The sequence below is a fragment of the Anomaloglossus baeobatrachus genome, chromosome 8 (genome assembly GCF_048569485.1).
Source record: "Anomaloglossus baeobatrachus isolate aAnoBae1 chromosome 8, aAnoBae1.hap1, whole genome shotgun sequence".
Classification (NCBI taxonomy): domain Eukaryota; kingdom Metazoa; phylum Chordata; class Amphibia; order Anura; family Aromobatidae; genus Anomaloglossus; species Anomaloglossus baeobatrachus.
The window spans coordinates 3,186,287-3,212,949 of record NC_134360.1 but is presented as its reverse complement, the minus strand read 5'-3'; the positions used below and the strand labels follow the sequence as shown (position 1 = coordinate 3,212,949).

General features: G+C 52.5%; 1 protein-coding gene across 3 annotated transcripts in view; it reads right to left on the bottom strand.

The window, feature by feature from the left end:
• Nucleotides 1-3,154: 3,154 nt before the first annotated feature.
• Nucleotides 3,155-26,663, bottom strand: part of LOC142249050 (platelet glycoprotein IX-like) — a 67,363-nt gene continuing 43,854 nt past the window's right edge. For 2 of the 3 annotated variants that reach the window (XM_075320636.1, XM_075320635.1), the window contains exon 3: nt 3,155-5,277. In XM_075320636.1, coding sequence (XP_075176751.1) covers nt 4,647-5,276 — 630 coding nt within the window. In that variant the 5' untranslated portion in view covers nt 5,277 and the 3' untranslated portion in view covers nt 3,155-4,646. Of the gene's footprint in view, nt 5,278-7,678; nt 7,794-26,663 lie in introns of those variants that run through there. The other variant, XM_075320637.1, reaches the window with a different exon arrangement.

Here is a 26,663-nt window from a genome sequence, read left to right as displayed (position 1 = left end):
TGGTGCTGCGCTCTGGAGCTGGGGTGTGTAGTGCTGTGCTCCAGAGCTGGGTGTGTGGTACTGCACTCCGGAGCTGAGCGTGTGGTGCTGTGCTCCGGAGCTGGGTGTGTGGTGCTGTGCTCCAGAGCTGGGTGTGTGGTGCTGTGCTCCAGAGCTGGGGTGTGTAGTGCTGTGCTCCAGAGCTGGGTGTGTGGTACTGCACTCCGGAGCTGAGCGTGTGGTGCTGCGCTCTGGAGCTGGGGTGTGTACTGCTGTGCTCCGGAGCTGGGTGTGTGGTGGTGCGCTCCAGAGCTGGGGTGTGTAGTGCTGCGCTCCAGAGCTGGGTGTGTGGTGGTGCGCTCCAGAGCTGGGTGTGTGGTGGTGCGCTCCAGAGCTGAGTGTGTGGTGCTGCGCTCTGGAGCTGGGGTGTGTAGTGCTGCGCTCCAGAGCTGGGTGTGTGGTGGTGCGCTCCAGAGCTGGGTGTGTGGTGGTGCGCTCCAGAGCTGAGTGTGTGGTGCTGCGCTCTGGAGCTGGGGTGTGTAGTGCTGTGCTCCGGAGCTGGGTGTGGGCGGTGGTGGTTATAGAAGCGGAGTCAGTACCAGTAGCGCTGGTGGGCGTAGTCTCTGCTCATCCACAATGTTTAGCAGGCCTGGGACTTGCAGTACCCCTGGCTGACTGTGGTGGTGTGTGCCTTCTAGGTGAAGTTATCAGCTTGCAGCTCCAGCCCATTGGAAGGCACCACACCCTTCTTATACCCTCAGTGGTCTGCTGCTCCCTGCCAGACACATTCTAGTTATTACTGCTTGTCTCTGGTTCACACACTGCTCTGTGTATTTGATCCCTGTGTTTTAACCCCTGCCTGCTCTCTCACTACGCTCCTGCTGCTGTTTCTGTACTTTGCTGCCATCTCCGGTTTGACCTTAGCCTGATTTCCTGACTACGCTCTTGCCTGCTGATTTTGTCCTTTTTCTGCACCTCCTGGTTTGACCCTGCCTGATGACTATTCTTTCCTGGATTGCAGCCTTCCATAGGCAGCGACCTCTTCGGCCCTGTAGTAATTCCAGATCCCTGTATAGTTTTGGGGTTCTCGGGATCCTGCTTAGTGGGCGGCTTTCCTCTAGTCTGTCCGTGACCGCCATCTTGAGACTGTTGTCCCGGGCAGATGTTACAGTGTCACAGCGCTGAAATCAGGATCTCTGCCCCTACATTATACTGCGCTCAGATTAGAGGGCAAAAATCTGGTGACAGATTCTCTTTAATGAAGACAATCTGCGTGGTGACATGACTATTTATACAAATCTATTCAGCCAATAAACTGGATTGAAAGACTTAAGGCCCTATCACACACAGAGATAAATCTTTGGCAGATCTGTGGTTGCAATGAAATCATGGACATATTGTTTCATTTGTACACAGCCACAAACCTGGCACTGATTGTCCACAATTTCACTGCAACCACAGATCTGCCGCAGATTTATCTCTGTGTGTAAAGTGGCCTTTAGGCGGGCTTTACACGTTGCGACATAGCTTCCAAAATATCGTCGGGGTCACGTCGTTAGTGACGCACATCCGGCGCCAGTAACGACATCGCAACGTGTAAATCCTAGATGCGCCGATAAACGATCGCAAAAGCATCGAAAATTGGTGATCTGTTTAGTTACATAGTTACATAGTTACTAAGGTTGAAAAAAGACCTAGGTCCATCTAGTTCAACCTTCTTCCAGCCGCAGGAGCGAGGAACATCTCCTACCTGCGTCCTGCGGCTCACGCCAGCTATGCGGAAGGAAGGAGGTGGGCGGGATGTTTACATCCCGCTCATCTCCGCCCCTCCGCTTCTATTGGCCGCCTGCCGTGTGACGTCTCTATGACGCTGCACGACCCGCCCCCTTAATAAGGAGGCGGGTCGCTGGCCAGAGCAACGTTGCAGGGCACGTGAGTGCATGTGAAGCTGCCGTGGCGATAATGTTCGCTACACCAGCTATCACCATGATATCGCAGCTGCGGCGGGGGCAGGGACTATCGCGCTCGGCATCGCAAGCATCGGCTTGCAATGTCGTAGTGTGCAAAATGCCCCTAAGCCAAACTCACAGACATGGGATTCAGGAATCGAGATAAAAGAAACAGACCAAGATTAAATTATATATTCAATCACCTTAAGGGCACACTAGATGTTACACTATATAGAAGATGGGATTTACAGAATATATGTCAGAAGTACAGGTACAGATAAGACATGGTTACAAACAGATACACAGATGGATCAGCTACCTTACTCCTTATGAATACACCTGGTGCAGGCTAATACAGGGGGGCGCTGTGAAGCCATGAGTTTCTGGGACCTCTCACACGTGTATTGCACGTGACCTCTCAGAGAAGAACACTCACAAAATGTCCTCTCTGATGTTATGAATCCCCACATATTCCATGTCCCCTTCCACCTGTGACCTAAGACTGGGCTGGAAATGGGTTGTGCCTCTTACCTTCCAGAAAGATATGGAGTTTCAGTTTTCCCCATATCACTGCCCCTGAGCGTCTCACACTGAAGATATGACCATTATATTTCCCCTCAGGATTTTATCTATCCATAGATAGGAAACTCGGGGTGTCTATGGTAATCCTACGGCCAGTTATTAATTATCGACTGCTACGCACGTCTCACAATTTAGGAAGCTGGAAATATGTCTGCTGAATTTGTGGGACTGACGTGCTCCACAATATTGTAACTCTTACATAGGAGCCATCCCGGCTGCCCAAAATTCTCTGAAGCTTGGTTGGAAACTTGTAAATTCCCACCTATATCCTGAGCTGACACTCAGCTCAGCAGGGGAACTTGCTGGCTTCCTTGGACTTAATGGAATTTTGTCACCTTGGCCAGTTGGGGAGTCATCTGGGGGATTCTTTGCTGCAGGGCAGGGGGATGGGTGAATGAACAGTGACAGCTGACTGACCTTTGACTGTCATTATCCTCATAATATTTCTCAGCATAATCCTCACAGATAGACAGAGAGATATGAAGGATGGAACAGACACCAGGCTGTGGGGTCTGCACTCCTTTAGAGAGTCGGTGTGTATATGACTTCGGGCGGGGTATTCAACACTTACTATTTTATTCAGGTTGGTGTCCCACAGCTGGTCCCCATCGTAAACGCAGTAGAAAAAACACGTGACACTGGAGTTCTCTTGGTAACCAGAACTTGAACAGTTTATTCTTTCACACTATGACAGACATGGCCTCACTCCTGATGGATCTGCGTTACTGTATTTTTGGGGTACTCTCACTCCACCTATCCCCACTATCTTGGATCTCATCCACAAGCTGTGTCTCCATTCCGCCACGCTTCTCCTCAACACTGTCCAATTCTGCACCCTGACAGTTGTCTAGTCTCAATACTTCCCTGAGCCCGCTAGCATGAGCCGTAGGCTCCAGCCCATTAAGAGGTTATCTCAGGGTTCCCTGACTAGCTCCAGACACCGTGCCAAGTCTTACGCTTTGAAACCTTAAGCGGGCTTTACACGCTGCGACATCGCTAGCGATTGGTGGCTATGTCGAGCGCGATAGCACCCGCCCCTATCGTATGGCCGATGTGTGGTGATCGCTGCCGTAGCGAACATTATCGCTACGGCAGCGTCACACGCACAAACCTAGTCTGCGACGTCGCTCTGGCCGGCGAACCGCCTCCTTTCTAAGGGGGAGGTTCGTGCGGCGTCACAGCGACATCACACAGCAGGCGTCCAATAGGAGCGGAGGGGTGGAGATGAGCAGGACGTAACATCCCGCCTACCTTCTTCCTTCCGCATTTCCGGTGGAGGCAGGTAGGAGATGTTCCTCGCTCCTGCGGTGTCATACATAGCGATGTGTGCTGCTGCAGGAACGAGGAACAACATTGCTAATACGCAGAAAACGTTTTTTTGTTTCAGGACGACCTCTCCGCGGCAAATGATTTTGACCTCGTATAAGTTCGTTTAAGGTCGCTGGTAAGTATCACACACTGCGATATCGTTAATGAGGCCGGATGTGCGTCACAAACACCGTGACCACGACGATAATTCACTAACGATATCGCAGCGTGTAAAGCCGCTTTACTCCTTCTCACCTGGCCCGTCTCTCTAACCAAACCACCGGCCATCTGTCCCTCTTCCCTATCTTATCTGTTATTTGATCCATCGCTGCTTTTGAAGGAACGCTAGGTGGTGTCAGCCGCTACACGGTCCCAGCTCTGCTACATCGGGGATCCGCACTTCACTAGCAGCAGTGCTCATTTATCAAATACATTAATAGTGTACATGGTACCCGAAACACATTATCTTCACAACACAGACGAATAGCATAAAAAACTGCGTGTGATGGGGGGGGGGGTGTAGACCACCTCCTGCAGACAGATACAGACTACATGGATAGATAGATAATAGAGGGATATTAATGTCTAATATACTGTATGTTCCACCTATGATGACCGGGGATGTACCTCCATTATACATTTATGCGGTATCCAGTGAATATGAGATGGGAGTACCCCTGGTGGGTTATATTTGGCGGTTTTGGCCCCCTGGCCGCACTCAGGGTCCTGTACAGAGGGTCCGGCTCAGCACATAGCAGCGCTCGGCCCGCAGCCGCGTCTTTGTAGTTACAATATTAGTAAGTATCAGGATGGCGGACGCTCCAGCAGTTAATACGTCTTTACGTAGCTCACCGTCCTCCTCTTCGGGACGCGGATTTTGGGAGTCGGACGTGTCCGCAGCTCGATGTCTTTATCAGTTACTTTGATTTTAAAGTTTATCATTTGAGATGTTTTCCAGCATAAGATCATTAGACAGAAGAGGAGGGAGAGGAGAGCGAACAGAAACGCATCATGAAGTAGGAAGTCTGAACAGCGGCGTGTGCGCCTGGAGCAGGCGGTGATGTGTGTGAGCTGGCGGACCGCCTTCCCGCACAGCGGAGCGGGGTGCACACACTTCTTCTCGCTCACGTCCTCCATGTCTCCATCAGAGAGCCACATGACTAGATACCAGATCCTGCAGTCACAGTGTAACGGGTTGGAAGATAAATTCAACTTTTTCAGGCTTATTAAATTATCGAAGGCTCCGGCAGGGACCTGTGTGAGCAGATTGCCCTGAAGGTACAGCTCCGCGGTGTCCTCCGGCAGGGACGGAAAGTCCTTCAGGTCCCGGGAGCTGCAGTCCACCCGCAATGTGCCATCAGTCAGACGTAGACATTTACATTGTACGGGGCAATCACTGCCATCAGCAACGGTCAGGAACCAGATCCCAAGAAGCACTAGGCGTGGACCAATCAGCATCCTGAAAAAGAGGATTTAAGGGTTATTCCCACAATCACATTACATTTTGTAAAGCACAGTCTATGTATACTTACAGTTAAGAAACCAACTAAGCCCAGCAGAAAGTGGCCTTCTTGTACCATTGTGCCCTCTCACCTCAATCCTTCTGTGCCTCAAGCTTCACATAGCTGAATGGTCGGTCCTAGACTTAGGGGGGCTTTACACGTTGCGACATCGCTCCCGAAATATCGTCGGGGTCACGTCGTTAGTGACGCACATCCGGCACCGGTAGCGACATCACAATGTGTAAATCTTAGGTGTGACGATAAACGATCGCAAAAGCGACGAAAATCGTTGATCTGTGTAGCGTCGTTCATTTTCATAATGCCGGGTCGACCGCAGGAACGATGTTGTTCCTCGTTCCTGCAGCTCCACACATCGCTGTGTGTGAACCCGCAGGAGCGACAAACATCTCCTTACCTGCGTCCAGACGGCAATGCAGAAGGAAGGAGGTGGGCGGGATGTTACGTCCCACTCATCTCCGCCCCTCCGCTTCTATTGGCCGGCCGATTAGTGACGTCGCAGTGACGCCGAACGCATCTCCCCCTTGAAGGAAGGATAGTTTGGAAGTCACAAGGACGTCGCCAAGCAGGTTTGTGCGTGTGAAGCTGCCGTAGCGATACGGCAGCAATCACCACATATCGCATGTGCGACAGGGGCGGGTACTATCGTGCTCGGCATCGCTAGCCAATGCTAGCGATGTCGCAACATGTAAAGCCCGCCTTACACTGCTAAAACTACATTCTCAGGAGCACCCTGCTTCTCCTCAGTGCTGCAGGCCTCCACCCCTCTTCTGTGTGCTCCTGACAAGCCCCACTTCTCACAGTTATCACCAAGCTAATTCACTGTATTGTTCTGCGCAGTGTATGCTCCTGTATACGACCCCACCCCATCGATGTTAACTTCTGCCATCTCTATCAGTATACAGTTACCTGTATGATTTTACAGAATTTTTAGCTGATTTCTAGCAGAGCTCAACTCTTCTGCACTCCTCCACAACAGTGCTTGTCATAACTAGGTAATGCAGAGCTGAGATGTGATTGGTGCTGCTACCGATAGATCAATGATGTGAATCTGCAAATCAGGCATCAAGTACAGCTCAGCTCTGCACTGCCCCGTTATTACAAGCTCAGCTCTGCACTGCCCCGTTATTACAAGCTCTGCACTGCCCCGTTATTACAAGCTCAGCTCTGCACTGCCCTGTTATTACAAGCTCATCTCTGCCCCGTTATTACAAGCTCAGCTCTGCACTGCCTTGTTATTACAAGCTCTGCACTGCCCCGTTATTACAAGCTCTGCACTGCCCCGTTATTACAAGCTCTGCACTGCCCCGTTATTACAAGCTCTGCACTGCCCCGTTATTACAAGCTCTGCACTGCCCCGTTATTACAAGCTCTGCACTGCCCCGTTATTACAAGCTCTGCACTGCCCCGTTATTACAAGCTCTGCACTGCCCCGTTATTACAAGCTGAGCTCTGCCCCGTTATTACAAGCTCTGCACTGCCCCGTTATTACAAGCTGAGATCTGCCCCATTATTACAAGCTCAGCTCTGCCCCGTTATTACAAGCTGAGATCTGCCCCATTATTACAAGCTCTGCACTGCCCCGTTATTACAAGCTGAGCTCTGCCCCGTTATTACAAGCTCTGCACTGCCCCGTTATTACAAGCTGAGATCTGCCCCGTTATTACAAGCTGAGATCTGCCCCGTTATTACAAGCTCAGCTCTGCCCCATTATTACAAGCTCTGCACTGCCCCGTTATTACAAGCTGAGCTCTGCCCCGTTATTACAAGCTCTGCACTGCCCCGTTATTACAAGCTCAGCTCTGCCCCGTTATTACAAGCTCAGCTCTGCCCCGTTATTAAAAGCTCTGCACTGCCCCGTTACTACAAGCTGAGATCTGCCCCATTATTACAAGCTCTGCACTGCCCCGTTATTACAAGCTCAGCTCTGCACTGCCCCGTTATTACAAGCTCTGCACTGCCCCGTTATTACAAGCTCAGCTCTGCCCCGTTATTACAAGCTCTGCACTGCCCCGTTACTACAAGCTCAGCTCTGCCCCATTATTACAAGCTCTGCACTGCCCCGTTATTACAAGCTCTGCACTGCCCCGTTATTACAAGCTCAGCTCTGCACTGCCCCGTTATTACAAGCTCAGCTCTGCACTGCCCCGTTATTACAAGCTCAGCTCTGCCCCGGTATTACCAGCTCGGTTGTGGAGAAGTGCAGGAGAGTTGAGTCTTGCTAGAAAGCAGCTAAGACGTCAATGATGTAAAACCACACAGCAGCAATACCAGACGCCAGATGATGGCAGCAGTGAGGCCGGGTCCTGCACACGATCAACCAGGAGCAGAGGAACTTACCACAGCAGGAAGGATGCAATGGTAACTGAGGGTAAATACAGCCTGGAGGAGCGTCCATGGGGGATATGTGCCTAACAAGGGAGATTTAGGGATGGGTTATATGAGGGTATTGATATGAAGTACAATATTATAACACCACATTATGATCTCTGAATTGTAAAGCGTTGCAGAATATTTTGCCGCTATCTATGCCTCTATGGCAGGGACCTCAAGCAAATGGCCCACAAGCTGCATGTGTCGCGGGTGGGGAGGGACGCCACTGCGCTGCGCTCGCTAACGCTCGGGTCCGGCGCTGCTGCGATGGCTGGTCGGTGGCTCGAGCGGTGGGCTGGATCCGGGGACTCGAGTGGCACTCCTCGCCCGTGAGTGAAAGGGGTAGTTTGGTTTGGGGATTTGGTCCGTGACGCCACCCACGGGTTATGGTGAGGTTGGGCACCACCGCTGCTGGTGACGGGGATCCCGGGAGCGATGGTAGGGAGCAGCTGGGATGTTGTTTTTCCCCTCCGTGGGTAGGGGTTGGTGGTCCCGGGGCCCGGGGAGGTGACGGGGAGGCAGGGTTGGGAAGGTGCAGGGTCGCCTGGACTGCGCAGCGCGGTGCCGGATGGCACGGTGGTACTCACTCAGCCTCAAATGTACGCAAAGTCTCTGGTAAACCAAACGGCTGGATGGACGGGTCCCGCAGCCGGCTGCTGTAGTTTCTCCCGGATGGTTGGTGGTGGCTGCCTTTCCCTGCACCTTTGTGTATGTTCGGTCCCGATGGCTTCCCACCGGTAACCCACTCCCCAGAGTGTATATGTGCCGGAGGAGCCCTTTTGCCCGCAGGCTCTGGCCCTTGGAACTCTAGCTGCGGCGGTAGCTGTATTTCCTTCTGCTGGTTGGACGGTTGCCTTCAATCGGGTCTTGGCTGTTAAGAAACCCCTGGGGTTCCGGTCACTGACGGATTTGACCTTAATGGCGACTCCAAGCCTGATCGGGGTCCGTAGGCCCTGCCTGTGTGTGCTGGCTTCACATCACTCCCCGGTTCGGTACCGGCGGGCCACCGCCGTCCCCGGTCCTACGGTTCCGCGTCGATCTGCCTATCCTGCAGACGGCCACCACCGTCTGCCAACCTTGCTCTTGGTGCCCGGGCCACACACCCGGACACGGTCAGTTTGCTCCTCACTCTTACTTCTCACTCCCTAACTCTACACTGACTTCCTCACTGACTTCCTCACTGACTGACTCCTTTCCCGCCTCCAGGACTGTGAACTCCTCAGTGGGTAGGACCAACCGCCTGGCTCCACCCCACCTGGTGTGGACATCAACCCCTGGAGGGAGGCAACAAGGATATTGTGTGTGGCTGATGTGCCTGTCTCGGGGTGGGGGGTGTGTTGCAGTACCTGTGACGACCTGGCTAGTCCAGGGTGCCACACATGCGGTCACTGAGAATGCATTCTGCGGCTGGAGGGCACCGAAGCTCCCAAGACAAACATGATGCGGTGCAGGGAAGGGAACCTGCCGATGGCTCCCTGCACCACACCACGATACCGATACCAGTCTATGGCCTATCAGACGCGGCCATGCACCACCCTGGCTGTGGAAGAGGACGCGGGAGCAAAGACAGGGGAGAAGAAGATGTATGGGAAGAGCCACAGGAAGGGGACATTACTACAGGAAGGGGGGCATTACTACAGGAAGGGGACATTACTACAGGAAGGGGGCATTACTACAGGAAGGGGGCATTATTGCAAGATGGTGGGCATTACTACAGGAAGGGGACATTACTACAGGAAGGGAACATTACTACAGGAAGGGGGGCATTACTACAGGAAGGGGGCATTACTACAGGAAAGGGGCATTACTACAGGAAGGGGGCATTACTACAGGAAGGGGGCATTACTGCAAGATGGGGGGCATTACTACAGGAAGGGGGCATTATTACAGGAATGGGGGGGATTACTACAGGAAGGGGGCATTACTACAGGAAGGGGGCATTACTACAGGAAGGGGGGACATTATTACAGGAAGAGGGGCATTACTACAGGAAGGGGGGCATTACTACAGGAAGGGGGCATTACTACAGGAAGGGGGCATTACTACAGGAAGGGGGGACATTACTACAGGAAGGGGGCATTACTACAGGAAGGGGATATTACTACAGGAAGGGGGCATTACTACAGGAAGGGGGGCATTACTACAGGAAGGGGGCATTATTACAGGAAGAGGGGCATTACTACAGGAAGGGGACATTACTACAGGAAGGGGACATTACTACAGGAAGGGGGCATTACTACAGGAAGGGGGGCATTACTACAGGAAGGGGGGCATTACTACAGGAAGGGGGACATTACTACAGGAAGGGGGGCATTACTACAGGAAGGGGGCATTACTACAGGAAGGGGACATTACTACAGGAAGGGGACATTACTACAGGAAGGGGGCATTACTACAGGAAGGGGGGCATTACTACAGGAAGGGGGGCATTACTACAGGAAGGGGGACATTACTACAGGAAGGGGGCATTACTACAGGAAGGGGACATTACTACAGGAAGGGGGCATTACAACAGGAAGGGGGGCATTACTACAGGAAGGGGGCATTACTACAGAATGGGGGCATTACTACAGGAAGGGGGACATTACTACAGGAAGGGGACATTACTACAGGAAGGGGGCATTACAACAGGAAGGGGAGCATTACTACAGGAAGGGGGCATTACTACTGGAAGGGGGCATTACTACTGGAAGGGGACATTACTACAGGAAGGGGACATTACTACAGGAAGGGGGCATTATTACAGGATGGGACCAGGAAGGGGGCATTATTACAGGAAGGGGGGGCATTACTACAGGAAGGGGGCATTACAACAGGAAGGGGGGCATTACTACAGGAAGGGGACATTACTACAGGAAGGGGGGCATTACTACAGGAAGGGGGCATTACTACAGGAAGGGGGGCATTTCTACAGGAAGGTGGCATTACTACAAGAAGGGGGCATTACTACAGGAAGGGGGCATTACTACCGAATGAGGGCATTACTACAAAATGGGGGCATTACTACAGGAAGGGGGGTATTACTACAGGAAGGGGGGTATTACTACAGGAAGGGGGGTATTACTACAGGAAGGGGACATTACTACAGGAAGGGGGGTATTACTACAGGAAGGGGGGTATTACTACAGGAAGGGGGGTATTACTACAGGAAGGGGACATTACTACAGGAAGGGGACATTACTACAGGAAGGGGGACATTACTACAGGAAGGGGGGCATTACTACAGGAAGGGGGACATTACTACAGGAAGGGGGACATTACTACAGGAAGGGGCATTACTACAGGAAGGGGGGCATTACTACAGGAAGGGGGCATTACTACAGGAAGGGGGGTATTACTACAGGAAGGGGACATTACTACAAGAAGGGGGCATTACTACAGGAAGGGGACATTACTACAGGAAGGGGACATTACTACAGGAAGGGGGCATTACTACAGGAAGGGGGACATTACTACAGGAAGGGGGACATTACTACAGGAAGGGGGGCATTACTACAGGATGGGGGGAATTACTACAGGATGGGGGTATTACTGCAGGAAGGGGGCATTACTACTGGAAGGGGGAATTACTACAGGATGGGGGGCATTACTACAGGAAGGGGGGCATTACTACAGGAAGGGGCATTACTACAGGAAGGGGGGCATTACTACAGGAAGGGGGCATTACTACAGGAAGGGGGCATTACTACAGGAAGGGGGGCATTACTACAGGAAGGGGGCATTACTACAGGAAGGGTGACATTACTACAGGAAGGGGGGAATTACTACAGGAAGGGGACATTACTACAGGAAGGGGGCATTACAACAGGAAGGGGGGCATTACTACAGGAAGGGGGCATTACTACAGAATGGGGGCATTACTACAGGAAGGGGGACATTACTACAGGAAGGGGACATTACTACAGGAAGGGGGCATTACAACAGGAAGGGGAGCATTACTACAGGAAGGGGGCATTACTACTGGAAGGGGGCATTACTACTGGAAGGGGACATTACTACAGGAAGGGGACATTACTACAGGAAGGGGGCATTATTACAGGATGGGACCAGGAAGGGGGCATTATTACAGGAAGGGGGGGCATTACTACAGGAAGGGGGCATTACAACAGGAAGGGGGGCATTACTACAGGAAGGGGACATTACTACAGGAAGGGGGGCATTACTACAGGTAGGGGGCATTACTACAGGAAGGGGGGCATTTCTACAGGAAGGTGGCATTACTACAAGAAGGGGGCATTACTACAGGAAGGGGGCATTACTACAGAATGAGGGCATTACTACAGAATGGGGGCATTACTACAGGAAGGGGGACATTACTACAGGAAGGGGACATTACTACAGGAAGGGGGACATTACTACAGGAAGGGGGACATTACTACAGGAACGGGGGCATTACTACAGGAAGGGGGACATTACTACAGGAAGGGGGCATTACTACAGGAAGGGGGGCATTACTACAGGAAGGGGGGCATTACTACAGGAAGGGGGTATTACTACAGGAAGGGGACATTACTACAAGAAGGGGGCATTACTACAGGAAGGGGACATTACTACAGGAAGGGGACATTACTACAGGAAGGGGGAATTACTACAGGAAGGGGGACATTACTACAGGAAGGGGGACATTACTACAGGAAGGGGGGCATTACTACAGGATGGGGGGAATTACTACAGGATGGGGGTATTACTGCAGGAAGGGGGCATTACTACTGGAAGGGGGCATTACTACAGGATGGGGGGCATTACTACAGGAAGGGGGGCATTACTACAGGAAGGGGCATTACTACAGGAAGGGGGGCATTACTACAGGAAGGGGGGCATTACTACAGGAAGGGGGCATTACTACAGGAAGGGGGCATTACTACAGGAAGGAGGCATTACTACAGGAAGGGGGCATTACTACAGGAAGGGGGCATTACTACAGGATGGGACCAGGAAGGGGGCATTACTACAGGATGGGACCAGGAAGGGGAGCATTATTACAGGAAGGGGGCATTACCACAGGATGGGGGGCATTACTACAGGAAGGGGGCATTACTACAGGATGGGACCAGGAAGGGGGCATTACTACAGGATGGGACCAGAAAGGGGAGCATTATTACAGGAAGGGGGCATTACTACAGGAAGGGGGGCATTACTACAGGAATGGTGAATTACTACAGGAAGGGGGGCATTACTACAGGAAGGGGGCATTACTACAGGAAGGGGGGCATTACTACAGGATGGGGGGCATTACTACAGGATGGGGGGCATTATGAAAGGATGGGGGCATTACTACAGGAAGGGGGGTATTACTACAGGAAGGGGGCCTTACTACAGGAAGGGGGGCATTACTACAGGAATGGGGGCATTACTACAGGAAGGGGGAATTACTACAGGAAGTAAACATCCCGCCCACCTTCTCCCTTCCACATATCCTACGGGAGCCGCGGTGACGCCGGTAGGAGATGTTCCTCGCACCTGCGGCTTCACACACAGCGATGTGTGCTGCCGCAGGAGCGAGGAACAACATCGTACCATCGCGTCAGCGTAATTATGGATTACGCCGACGCTACACCGATGATACGATAACGACGCTTTTGCGCTCGTTAATCGTATGTAAGAGGCTTTACACACTACGATGTCGACAGTGACGCCGGATGTGCGTCACTTTCAATTTGACCCCACCGACATCGCACCTGCGATATCGTAGTGTGCAAAGTGCCCCTTAGTGGCTCACGGGATCCATTTTCTGGAGGGAACAAGTTCCCCCGATATTTACTCCCCATAAACCCTTCCCACCGGAGCAGCGTTATCCTCCGCAGTAATGAAGTCACAGAACGTGGAGGAGTTTCGTCCTCCTTTCCACCTTCTTTGACTTCCACGTTTCGCTGTGGATTCTTTCCCGTCCTCTTACTGAATCTTTCAGAGAAATCCAATGACGCTGCGTTTTAATTCTCCCATTTTTGCTTGTACGTGGGTTTTATTCCAAAAGCCTGGTAAATCATAGGAAGTGAAGATGGAAGCAAAATTCATAAGGCGTGAAATTAAAAGCCAAGACTGTGATAAGGCAAATATCACATAATATATGAAGATTACTTCTCAGGTTTCTTGCATTTTTTTCCTCATTGATATGAATATCTTGCAGCGTAATGTAATTAAGCAATGAATAAGCAGAACCACCCGGAAAGTGTAAAAATGATTGAAAAGGGGTCCACGTCACCAAGAACCCTGTCCAATCACCCCCGAGAACCCTGCCCAATCACCACCGAGAACCCTGCACAATCACCACCGAGAACCCTGCATAATCACCCTAGGAACCCTGTCCAATCACCCCAGGAACCCTGTCCAATCACCCCAGGAACTCTGCCCAATCATAACCAGGAACCCTGCCCAATCACCACCGAGAACCCTGCACAATCACCACCGAGAACCCGGCCCAATCACCACCAAGAACCGTGCACAATTACCCCAGGAACCCTGCCCAATCACCATCGGAAATCCTGCCCAATCACCACTGAGAACCCTGCCCAATCATCACCGAGAACCCTGCACAATCACCCCAGGAACCCTGCCCAATCACCACCGAGAACCCTGCCCAATCATCACCGAGAACCCTGCACAATCACCCCAGGAACCCTGCCCAATCACCACCGGAAACCCTGCCCAATCACCACCGAGAACCCTGCACAATTACCCCAGGAACCCTGCCCAATCATCTTAGGAACTCTGCCCAATCATCACCAGGAACCCTGCCCAATCACCACTGAGAACCCTGCCCAATCGTCACCAGGACCCCTGCCTAATCACCCTAGGAACCCTGCCTAATCACCCCAGGAACCCTGCCCAATCACCCCAGGAACCCTGCCCAATCAGCACCGGAAATCCTGCCAAATCACCACCTATAACCCTGCACAATCACCCCAGGAAACCTGCCCAATCATCACCGGAAACCCTGCCCAATCACCACTGAGAACCCTGCACAATCATGACCAGAAACCCTGCCCAATCATCACCAGAAACCCTGCCAAATCACCACCGAGAACCCTGCACAATCACCACCGGAAACCCTGCCCAATCACCACCGAGAACCCTGCACAATCACCACCGAGAACCCTGCTCAATCACCCCAGGAACCCTGCCCAATCATCACCGGAAACCCTGCCCAATCACCACTGAGAACCCTGCACAATAACCCCAGGAACCCTGCCCAATCACCACCAGAAACCCTGCCCAATCACCACCGAGAACCCTGCACAATCACCACCGAGAACCCTGCACAATCACCACCGAGAACCCTGCCCAATCAACCCAGGAAACCCTGCCCAATCACCACCGAGAATCCTGCACAATCACCACCGAGAACCCTGCCCAATCACCACCGAGAACCGTGCACAATTACCCCAGGAACCCTGCCCAATCACCACTGGAAACCCTGCCCAATCACCACCGAGAACCCTGCCCAATCATCACCAAGAACCCTGCACAATCACCACAGAGAACCCTGCACAATTACCCCAGGAACTCTGCCCAATCATCACCAGGAACCCTGCCCAATCACCACTGAGAACCCTGTCCAATCATCACCAGGACCCCTGCCTAATCACCCCAGGAACCCTGCCTAATCACCCCAGGAACCCTGCCCAATCACCCCAGGAACACTGCCCAATCAGCACCGGAAATCCTGCCAAATCACCACCTATAACCCTGCACAATCACCCCAGGAAACCTGCCCAATCATCACCGGAAACCCTGCCCAATCACCACCGAGAACCCTGCACAATCATGACCAGAAACCCTGCCCAATCATCACCAGAAACCCTGCCCAATCACCACCGAGAACCCTGCACAATCACCACCGGAAACCCTGCCCAATCACCACCGAGAACCCTGCACAATCACCACCGAGAACCCTGCTCAATCACCCCAGGAACCCTGCCCAATCATCACCGGAAACCCTGCCCAATCACCACTGAGAACCCTGCACAATAACCCCAGGAACCCTGCCCAATCACCACCGGAAACCCTGCCCACTCACCACCGGAAATCCTGCCCAATCACCACCTATAACCCTGCACAATCACCCCAGGAAACCTGCCCAATCATCACCGGAAACCCTGCCCAATCACCACGAGAACCCTGCACAATCAGGACCAGAAACCCTGCCCAATCATCACCAGAAACCCTGCCCAATCACCACCGAGAACCCTGCACAATCACCACCGGAAACCCTGCACAATCACCACCGAGAACCCTGCACAATTACCACCAAGAACACTGCTCAATCACCCCAGGAACCCTGCCCAATTATCACCGGAAACCCTGCCCAATCATCACTGAGAACCCTGCACAATAACCCCAGGAACCCTGCCTAATCACCACCGGAAACCCTGCCCAATCACCACCGAGAACCCTCACAATCATGACCAGAAACCCTGCCCAATCACCACCGAGAACCCTGCACAATCACCACAGGAACCTTGCCCAATCACCACTGAGAACCCTGCACAATCACCCCAGGAACCCTGCCCAATCACCACCGGAAACCCTGCACAATCACCACCAAGAACCCTGCACAATCATGACCAGAAACCCTGCCCAATCACCACCTGAAACCCTGTCAATCACCACCGGAAACCCTGCCCAATCACCACCTAGAACCCTGCACAATCACCACCGGAAACCCTGCCCAATCACCACCGAGAACCCTGCACAATCACCCCAGGAACCCTGCCCATTCATCACCAGGAACTCTGCCCAATCATCACCAGGAACCCTGCCCAATCATCACCAAGAACGCTGCCGATCATCACCAATAACCCTGCCCAATCACCACCGAGAACCCTGCACAATCACCCCAGGAACCCTGCCCAGTCATCACCAGGAACTCTGCCCAATCATCACCAGGAACCCTGTCCAATCATCACCAGGAACTCTGCCCAATTATCACCAGGAAAACTGCCCAATCATCACCAGGAACGCTGCCCAATCACCACTGAGAACCCTGCACAATCACCCCAGGAACCCTGCCCAATCATCACCAGGATCTCTGCCCAATCATCACCAATAACCCTGCCCAATCATTACTGGGAACGCTCTACAATCATCACCAATAACCCTGCCCAATCATCACTGGGAACTCTGCCAAATCATCACCAATAACCCTGCCCAATCATCACCAGGAACTCTGCCCAATCATCACCAGAAATTCTGCCCAATCATCTACAGGAACCCTGCCCAATTATCACCGAGAACCTTGCCCTATCATCACTGGGAACCCTGCCCTACCATCACCGGGAACCCTGCCCAATCATCACCAAAAAAAACTGCCCCAATCATCACCGGGAACCCTGCCCAATCATCACCGGGAACCCTGCCCAATCATCACCAGGAACCCTGCCCAATTATCACCAGGAAAACTGCCCGATCATCAATGGGAACCCTGCCCAATATCACTGGGAACCCTGCCCAATCATCACCGGGAACCCTGCCCAATCATCTCCGGGAACCCTGCCCAATCATCACTGGGAAACCCTTCCCAATCATCATCGAGAACCCTGCCCAATCATCATTGGTATCCCTGCCCAATCATCACCAGGAAGCCTGCCCAATCATCACCAGGAAGCCTGCCCAATCATCAATGGGAACCTTGCCCAATCATCACCTGTAATATATGGGGGAGCCTGTTCATTCTTTAAAGGGCTATCCTCAACTTCTTTAAAAAAAAACACAAAAAAGCAATTTTGCATTTTACTTATTAAAAATCCTCTTCATTCTCATTGCCTAGGTTACCGTCCACCTCTGCAGCGGTGACTGGTCTCCCAGGCAAAGAGCGTAATGCTTACCTGCTTTCAATTACAGAACTGTTATGTGCTGGGATGACAGAACCGCGCTGGTCGCTCCCACATCGATCATTTTCCATGAACCCGTGGTCATCTATTGCTGAAGAGGTAACGCTGCTTCTATTCGCAGCATCATAGAGGCCACAGTTCGGGGGACTGGTGGGACATTGCCCCTGGATCAAGCTGTCAATCATTAAGGAGAACACCCCCCTCCCCACTGGGTGACACAGACAGAAGAGGCCCCTGTGTATGAACAGTACATGGACCTTTTGCAGTTCAGGGCCACTCTGCAGCTGTAGAGGTTACACCAACAATATGTCCGCCCTCCCCAGAAGCAGAAAGCTGAGAGACTGGGGAGTGGTGGGCTCCTGACAAGCAAGATGAGACAATCCCTTTAAGGGCTCTTTTCCACTTGCGAGAGCATTGGAAGCGATATGCTAATGACCCTGTGCTGCGGTGTCAGCCGAGGGTCATGCGATTGATGTGATCTTGCGATCGCATCACAGAAACGGAGAAGATGGAGGTAGCACTTTCTCCCATCTCCTCCGCTGTCTGTCTCTGCGTGCACCGCACTGCAGTCACATAACATGCGAGTGCAGTGCAATTTTACACACACGTGAGCCGAGACTCGGTGCAAATCACAGCACGCTGCAATTATACCGAGAGCGCGATTCGTGTGGAGAAAAAACGGGACAGAGGAAACTGTCTCATTGATTAACACTGGTGTGAGTGCAATCCGATTTTTTATCGTATTGCACTCGCACCAGGAAATCGCAGATGGAAAAGCGCCCTCCCCTACAATCTACAGCAGACCTGGGCAAGCGGCGGCCCGCGGGCCACATCCGGCCCGCCTACTCTCTGTGACCGGCCCGCCTGGCTCAGGGCGTCCTTGCTGGCCGGTCACTGATGAGGGTAATCTGACCTGTTGTCCTGAGCTCCAGGCTCCAGGAGGCCCGTGGTCAGATTGCCCTCATCACACGCTGCGTGCCAGACAGGGAACAGAGGACAGACCCTGCAGCTCTGCGGCAGCTTTCTCTATGACACACGCGCACCCTGATATCGTCAGTATGGCGCGCGTGTGTCATTTGAAAAGTTCCCACCCGGCAGAGGAAGCAGCTGCAGCGGCAGGGCCGTATGGAGAGAAGCAGCGGCTCCTAGGAATACAGCGTCGGCGCAGCCTGGGCATGTGAAAGAGAAGCCGCTCAGCGGGGGGCTCGTACGGAGGAGCCTGAGGAGGGGACAATAAGAAGAGAGGTGAGAGGTTACTAGTAACCTGCGGAGACAATGGAGTGGGGGGGGGTGGGGGGGATGATGGTTAACTGTTGACAAATATTTGGGGTGTAGTGGTTTAGTATATGGGAATGTAGTTTTACAGGTGTGGTATATGGGGGGGTGTAGTGGTGTAGTTTTCTACGGGTGTAGTGGTGTAGTATAATACAGGTGTATATAGTGGTGTACTATATAGTGGTGTAGTATAATACAGGTGTATATAGTGGTGTACTATATAGTGGTGTAGTGGTGTAGTATAATACAGGTGTATATAGTGGTGTAGTGGTGTAGTATAATACAGGTGTATATAGGGGTGTAGTGCTGTAGTATAATACAGGTGTAGTATATAGGGGTGTAGTATAATACAGGTGTATATAGGGGTGTAGTATAATACAGGTGTATATAGGGGTGTAGTGGTGTAGTATAATACAAGTGTAGTGATGTAGGTTATCACAGGTGTAGTATATAGTGATGTAGTGGTGCAGTTTATTACAGGTGTATATAGGGGTGTAGTGATGTAGTATATAGTGGTATAGTATATAGAGGTGTAGTTTATTACAGGTGTAGTGTATAGGGATGTATATTACAGGTGTAATATGTGGCGGGTGTAGTAATGTGTCACGCTTCCCGGTCCCCTGGTCCCGTTCTCCGGTCCCCGTGGCCCGCTCCCCGCTCCCCGGCGGCGTCACCTGCTCACCACTCCGGTCCCGGCCTCCTCTTCCCCGCCTGCGGCCTCCATGCGTCCAGCTCCCCACTCCCGGCGCTCCTCTGCGACGTGGGACTCCCAGCCGGGCGCTCCTGCTTCCTCCTCACCGCTTCCTGGACTGGCTTCTGGCACACGGGCCTCGCGCATGCGCATTAGGGCGCGCGCGCGGTCATTGACCCTTTCTTAAAGGGCCAGCACCCAGAAACAGGATATTGCATAGACAGGTACAGGGTATATTAGGTTTCTCTTTCCTGGTGGGCGGGGCCTGTTCTACGTGTTTAGCAAGCTAGTGTTCAGGTCCCCATATTGCTTTGCCCTGTGCTTTGCCTTGTATTAACCCTGTCCTGTCTCGTAGAGCCTGTCCTGCCATGCCAGTCGCTCCGAACCAAGTCCATCCCTGGACCCTGACGGTGACTTCGGCGGGTGTCCCACCACCTCTGCAGCTCCGCCTGTCTCCAGTCCCTGGCTCCGTTCGGTGACCCGTTCCATCGCTCAGCAGGTTCCGGATCCCGCCTGACCCTACAACCCGGCCTCGGACCCTGAGCCTCGTCACCCGGACTACCGTCCAGAACTCCGTGGGTTCAGCATCATCCACCTTTCCTGCTCCTCTACGGACTGTCCAGCTACCTATAGTGCTCCGGCTGCCGTGCATCAGGACCCTCTGGCGGGGTGACCGGCCTGGCCGCCTCCTCAGGGGAAATCGGTGTACGGTCCAATGCTTCCACCACCCGGACGTAACATGATGTAGTATATGGGGATTGTGTGTGTGTGTGTGTGTGTGTATGTATGTATACATTGTGTGTGTGTGTATATATATTATATACACACACAGTATATATGCGTGTGTATGTGTATATATATATATATATATATATATATATATATATAGTAGAACCGAGTCAATTATATTAGTCCGGCCCTCTAAAACCATCCCAACTTCTCATGCGGCCCCATGGGAAAATTAATTGCCCACCCCTGATCTACAGAATAGCCACAAAAATATTAAAAAGGACCGAGCACAAGGATCCCAATGTTTCTTATATCTGCAGTCCACCGGCCCTGGGGAAAATACGTCAAGCATCAAATAAGAAAATTACAATAAAAAAGAGAGGTTGCAGACGCAAGCAAATTATAGAAATGACGCGGCCGTCCACAGGAGGAACATCATAGGTGGGATGATCTACGAAAACCTGCACTCATCGGGGGTTGGACCTGATGACCCTGGAGGTCCCTTCCAACTCCACCATTCTATGATTCTATGAGAAAGGTTCAAACTAACCGACAAAGAGCAACTGGTGACGTGTCCCATAACTGGTGTGTCCCATAACTGGTGTGTCCCATAACTGGTGTGTCCCATAACCCCATAACTGGTGTTTCCCATAATAATATTTATTAGTTCAGTCGCCAATCCTCTACAAACACTCAGCTGTTTTCAATGGGGAGAGAGGAGAAATCCCATGTGCTCCTGGCAGTGGTTTTCCTTCTGGAGGACGAAAGAGTTAGATGATTCCCAGGGCCCAACCCATATAGGCAGGAATTGGGGGGGGTCACATACCGATAAGATGGCCGGCTGATTTGGCTAATAATGGGAGGTTCAGACCAGTCTGATCTAAAGTGGTCTTATAGCAGGGCTGCTTACAGGCTGCACATACAGGACGTCCCCCCACAACGTCGCTGGGTTACACTGCCATTGCCTTAACGTTCCATGAAACATTTGCCGTGTCAGAGGGCTGGATCCAATGCTGATGTGACGCCCCTCGACTGTTCAGGTTGTCACAGGGTACTGCACACTCTTTTTCTTCAGTGCAGGGCTCAACCCCCATCCTAAATACACCTCGCACCACACCTGTCAGGCACACCAGTGGGCTGCTAAAGCAGGAATAGGGCCGCCCACTTAGGGGTCAGGCAGAGAGGTGGGAGGTGTTACGTTAGTTGAGTGGTAGACCTCGAGCTGTGAGGAGCTCTGAGGAAGCTGGGAGTTGTAGCACCCAGGGGAGAAGCGGACTAGGTCGCAGATGGTGGTCTGGACCTAGAGGAGTCGGACCCCCGGTCGCAGGTGATTGAGGCTAGGTGCCTGGGACCTGTCTTGGAGGACGGTCAGCAGGCTGGGCCTAATCACCGGTCCGGGATCGAAGGCACAGGTCAGGGAGAAGCTTCAGGCGACCCGGCAATTAACCTGCGGAGGACAGGGCCTATATGGACTGTTGCCACCCAGCTCAGAGATCGGGGGCACTAGCTCAACGAGGGGGATAGGGCTTTCCAAACAAGCGGCCCACTGAAATTCCAAGTGTGAGCCCCTGAGAGCAGGCTCCTTCACTTAGCCACAGTGGGGAGCGGGGCCCGGAAAGCTCCAAGTTGACGGGCCACAAAGGACACTCTAAATTTTGTGTCAGGAGGCAGGTCACATACCACCAAGCAGTGCTGCAGGGCACGGGAACCGGACGAGCTCCCCAAGAGGGCAGCGGCATTCAGAGATTTGGTTTACCCTGTTGTCAGTGTCTGCTTTATTGCTGAGTGAGTACCAGATTAACCCCTGCTACCAGCGAGTCTGCGTTCCCCCTGCATCCCACTCCACCATCCAGAGTCCCGGGGCCTTCCCCTACCCGTAGAGGGTAATGTCATCTAGCTGCCCCACTCCAACACTCCGGGTACTCCCAACGGCAGCGGCGGTACTCCCAATTACTGTACACCATGGGTGGCGTCACAAACTATATCTCCCCTGTAAATACCCCCTTTACATTTGAGTGTGGCCCCTAGCCCCCGGGTCCAGAGACCCTTGAGCCACGAGTAATCATCACCCCCGGATCCGAGCAGTTTGACCACTGCAGGGACGGCACACTGACCTCCCTCAATCTCTCCTGTGTGGTCAGTCCTCACTCAGACGTGTATCCCGGACCCTCATTATCTCAGGTCCTTCCTCCTTCCCCTCAGACTGTGCCCCTGGTTGACTCCTGCGCATCCTCCATCTCTCCTGTGGGGTCAGTCCTCACTCAGATGTGTATCCCGGCCCCTCAATATCTCAGGTCCTTCCTCCTTCCCCTCAGACTGTGCCCCTGGTTGACTCCTGCGCGTCCTCCATCTCTCCTGTGGGGTCAGTCCTCACTCAGATGTGTATCCCGGCCCCTCATTATCTCAGGTCCTTCCTCCTTCCCCTCAGACTGCGCCCCCAGTGGATGCCCTGCGCGTCCTCCATCTCTCCTGTGGGGTCAGTCCTCACTCAGACATGTATCCCGGCCCCTCAGTATCTCAGGTCCTTCCTCCTTCCCCTCAGACTGTGCCCCTGGTGGACTCCCTGCGCGTCCTCCATCTCTCCTGTGGGGTCAGTCCTCACTCAGACATGTATCCCGGCCCCTCAGTAGCTCAGGTCCTTCCTCCTTCCCCTCAGACTGCGCCCCTGGTGGTCTCCCTGCGCGTCCTCCATCTCTCCTGTGTGGTCAGTCCTCACTCAGAGGTGTATCCCGGACCCTCATTATCTCAGGTCCTTCCTCCTTCCCCTCAGACTGTGCCCCTGGTTGACTCCTGCGCGTCCGCCATCTCTCCTGTGGGGTCAGTCCTCACTCAGATGTGTATCCCGGCCCCTCATTATGTAATAACCTGCAGGTAACGGGATACGCAAGGACTGCACGGAACCACGGGGGTTAATCAATGCAAATTTAATAATGTATTGCACAACACAGGTAGAGGAAAAGTGTGGGAAGGGGAGAAAAGCGGGAATGTGCACAGCAGTAGAGATAATACAATATACATACAATTACTTTGAATAACTTGTCAAGGGTAGGAAGCCTCAGATTGTACTCCCAAAAGCAAAACACAGAAATCCTTATTAAACAAAAAACCGCAGAGTCCTTGTTACCTTACTCATATAACACAGTGCAGAGTCTTTTCCTATCTGTCCCTAACTAAAGTAGTGTGCACACTTAACTGCAGGTTTCAGCGTGGGGTACCTCGTCACCGTTGGGGCCCGTATTCCGCTGGCAGACACCTCTAAAGTTCAGTCTTTGTCCCAGATCTGTAACTTGCACGTGCAGCCTGGCTCCTCGCTCCACATCCAGCCTCTTTGGATGTGTGTCTTGGGGGGGACACCACGCAACACTCTGAGGTACTTGGACCTCGGAAAAACAGGGCAGACTGAGGCCTTCTATCTTACAGCTCACTCCAGCACACTTCTCTCTGCAAAACAGCCACATGTAGACTCCTCCTCCTCCTGTTGCAGACTCAATCAAGTCACTTCAGCAGCAGGACTTTTTCCCGCTGTTCTCTGTTTTGACAGCAGGTGGCAGCATAACACAAGGAAGTCCACCAAACAGTCTTTTAACCTATATATATATATATATTTATATATATATATATATATATATATAGATGTTAACAGGTCTTACATTTCCCCCCCTCTTTAACCTCGGCCGTCCCGGCCGATACACTCCTGAGGCACTCTGCAAAGGGGCACACGGTGGCAACTCCTGCCCTGCTTCACCACCTGTTGCTTGGGAGCCAATGTCGTAAAACAGGATTCAGTGACAGAACACACAAATTCATCTGCCAAGTACCGATCAGGGGGAATACCAGCATTAGCCCGCTCAGTCTGGCGTGGCACCACAGCTAACTCGCCAGACGTCGGCGCCGTATCAGGGAGTACAGTATTCCCGTCCCCATCTCTGGAGATTAGTGACTCCTGCTCTGCAGGGGTGGCACCTGTGTCTTGAACGGATGGGGGTGTGGATCTCTCCCAGTCTGCTGGGTTGGTCGGGGCCCGCCACCATTCTTCATCGTCAGAGCCCTCTTCGAAGGTAACAGGAACATGCACGGGCACCGTCTCCGAGGTACTTTGTCTGGTCCTGTCTTCTGAATAGCAGGGCCTCAGCATATTACGATGCAGGATGAGGGTGCCGCCTCTTTGCTCGCCTCTCACTTCGTATACTGATCCATGGGGCGAGATTCTTCTGATCACAATGTACGGCTCTGTTTTCCAGCGCTCGCTCAACTTGTGTCTCGGGTGTTTCTCTGCAACTAGTACTCTGTCTCCTGGTAAGAACGGGGTTTCACACACAGGTTTCCGCTGCGGGTGTGTCTTTTCTTGCAACCGCTTGGTGACAATTCGATGGATAGTCTCCAGCCGTCGACGGTGACAATCAACCCAGGAACCTACGCTCTGACCTTCACTGATCTCGGGGGGAGCTAGGTTCAGCTCTTCAATGCCTCTTCCGGCTCTTCCAAACAGTAGCACGTATGGGGAGTACCCAGTGGTGGAGTGGACACGATTATTGTACGCCCACACGAGTTCTGCGAGATAGCCGGGCCAGTGATTCTTACGATCATCCTCCAACGTGCGTAGCATTTGTAGGAGGGTCCGGTTAAATCTCTCGCAGGCTCCGTTGCCCTGTGGATGATAAGGCGTAGTCCTTGACTTCTGCATTCCGTAAATCCTTTGCAGCTCTCTCATGACACTGCCCTGAAAGCAAGCTCCTTGGTCAGAATGTATTCTTTTGGGGCAGCCGTACACCCGGATAAAGTCATCACTGATGGCTCGAGCAGCTGATTCAGCCGTCTGATCTCTGGTGGGCGTCACCACCGCAAATTTGGAGAAGTGATCTGTCATCACAAGGCAGAACTGATAGCCCCGGTGGGTGTGGCCAATCTTGAGATAATCGATCATGAGTACTTCCAACGGCTCTTTGGTTACAATAGTCTGTACTGGTGCTTGCTGTGGAGGAGCCTTACTTAACTCGCAGGAACGGCACAGTTTACAGGCCTTCTCTACTGCCCGAAGCATCTGAGGACAGTATACTATTCTTTGCAACCACTGGTAAGTCTTGTCCGGTCCGAAATGGGCTCCCTTCTCATGCGCCTCTCGGGCCAATGGTACTGCCATCTTCTGGGGTATCACTACTTGCCACCGTACTTCCAACTCTGTAGCTAGGTGCACCTTCCGATACAGCATCCCTTCTTGCACCGACAGCTTATCCCACTGGCTGAGAATCTGGAGGGCCACGTGCGACAGCGTGGCCCGTATTTCCTTTCTAGGCTTGCGCTGCTGGATCACCCACTCTTTCACTTGAAGCAGTTCTGGGTCAGATGACTGGATTTTCACCCATTCCTCTCTGGTTTGGCCAAGCAGGCGTGATGTCGTGCCCGACGTAATTTCCAGCATACGAGCCTCTACCACTTGAGCGGTGAATTTACTAAAGTCCGGAATTTCGTCTTCCTCCAACTGTTCATCTCTCTCCCCCACTGGGGCTTCGGTGGTAACACGAGAAAGGGCATCTGCATTCTGATTTTCATGCTTAGAGCGGTACTGCACATGATAATTGTATCTGGAGAGTCGTGCCAGCCACCTCTGTTCCATTGCTCCCAGTTTGGCGGTGGAGATGTGAGCCAGGGGGTTATTATCCGTATAGACTTCAATTTGAGCTCCCGTGAGATATTCCGAGAACCTTTCGGTTATTGCCCATACTAGTGCCAGTAACTCCAACCGAAAGGAACTGTAATTCTCGGGGTTGCGCTCGGCTTCTCGCAACGTCCGACTTCCATATGCAATCACCCGTTCAGTACCATTCTGTACCTGGGCCAGTACTGCACCCAGGCCGTAGAGGCTCGCGTCTGTATACAACCGAAAGGGGAGGTTATAGTCTGCATAGGCAAGCACAGGGGCGCTAACCAAGGCCTCTTTCAATCGGTGTAAGGCTTCTGCTTGTCTTGGTCCCCAGCAAATTTTCTGTGCTTTTGGTCCTTTCGCAGTGCCTCAGAGCAATTCGTGCAAAGGTTCTGCCTCCTTCGCGAAATCTTTGATAAAGCGACGGTAATAACCGGCTAGCCCCAGGAAAGCTCGAACCTCCCGCACTGTGCTGGGTGTGGGCCATTGTAGCACTGCTCTCACTTTCCCATCGGAGGGCTGTACGCCGGCTTCCGACACCTTGTGTCCGAGATATTCAATCTCTTCCTGAAAGATCCGACATTTTTTTGGTTTTAGTTTAAGCCCATGGGCCCGTAACCGCTGAAACACTTGACCCAGGTTTTCTAGATGTTTCTCAAAGGTTGCAGAATACACTACTATGTCGTCCAGGTAAATCAATGTGGCCTCGAAGTTCATGTCTCCAAGGCAACTTTCCATGAGGCGCTGAAAAGTTCCTGGGGCATTATTTAGTCCAAACGGCATGCG